The sequence below is a fragment of the Microtus ochrogaster genome, chromosome 2, assembly GCF_000317375.1.
Source record: "Microtus ochrogaster isolate Prairie Vole_2 chromosome 2, MicOch1.0, whole genome shotgun sequence".
Classification (NCBI taxonomy): Eukaryota; Metazoa; Chordata; class Mammalia; order Rodentia; family Cricetidae; genus Microtus; species Microtus ochrogaster.
Window position 1 is genome coordinate 72669840 of NC_022010.1, and position 860 is coordinate 72670699.

The 860-nt window shown below is 42.2% G+C and overlaps 1 protein-coding gene across 1 annotated transcript in view; it reads left to right on the plus strand.

The window, feature by feature from the left end:
* The window catches only part of Tmem50b (transmembrane protein 50B), a 39360-nt gene that overhangs the window by 31341 nt on the left and 7159 nt on the right, over nucleotides 1-860 (plus strand). Inside the window, exon 5 of the mRNA XM_005345202.2 lies at nucleotides 725-817. Within this exon, the coding sequence (XP_005345259.1) occupies nucleotides 725-817 (93 nt within the window). The remainder of the gene's footprint in view (nucleotides 1-724; nucleotides 818-860) is intronic.

Below are 860 nucleotides of genomic sequence, written 5' to 3' on the forward strand. Positions count from 1 at the left end.
AGTGCTGGGATTAAATTGGACTTGAGTTTTATGCATGGAGATAGATATGGGTCTATTTTCATTTTTCTACATGTTGATATCCAGTTATGCCAGCACCACTTGTTAAATATGCTTTCTTTTTTCCATTTGATATTTTTTGCTTCTTTATCAAAGATCAGTTGTTTGGAGATGTATGAATTGATATCCGGGTCTTCTATTCAGTTCTGTTGGTCCTCCTGTCTGTTCTTATGCCAATAACAGGCTGTTTTCAGTTCTGTAGCTCTGTAGTAGAGTTTGAAGTCAGGGATTGTGATGCCTTCAGAAGTTCTTTTAATGCACAGGATTATTTTGGCTATTCTGGGTTTTTTGCTTTTCCAAATTAAGTTGAGTACCGTTCTTTGGAAGTTTTTGAAGAATTTTGCTGGGACTTTGATGGGCAGCAAGTGACCTTTCAATTATGGTTTAATAAATCAGTTTAGTGAAATTCTTGTCAGAGCCTGACTCCTCAAATAGTGGTTTCTCTAGAAGTAAAGAGGTAACTTCTCTTCTTTTCCTCTTTCTGAGATGTCTAACCCTTTTTAGCTTCTTTGTTTTGGTGTGCATGCATGCTTTAAATCTTCACGAAGCTAAGCGTTCCATCAGGAAAGCACGTGATGCGCACCAGGCAGCCCTTTGCAAAGCTGCAAATTTGTAAGATGCTGCAGAGCTGCGAGGGAGTGGGTCCTGAAGCCTCCTCTTCCTGCAGGTGCCCGCGTCTGGCTCTTCATCGGCTTCATGCTGATGTTCGGCTCGCTCATCGCCTCCATGTGGATCCTCTTTGGTGCTTACGTCACTCAGAGTAAGTGTGCACCCTCCTTCATGTCGTCAGTGCAGTGCACCCT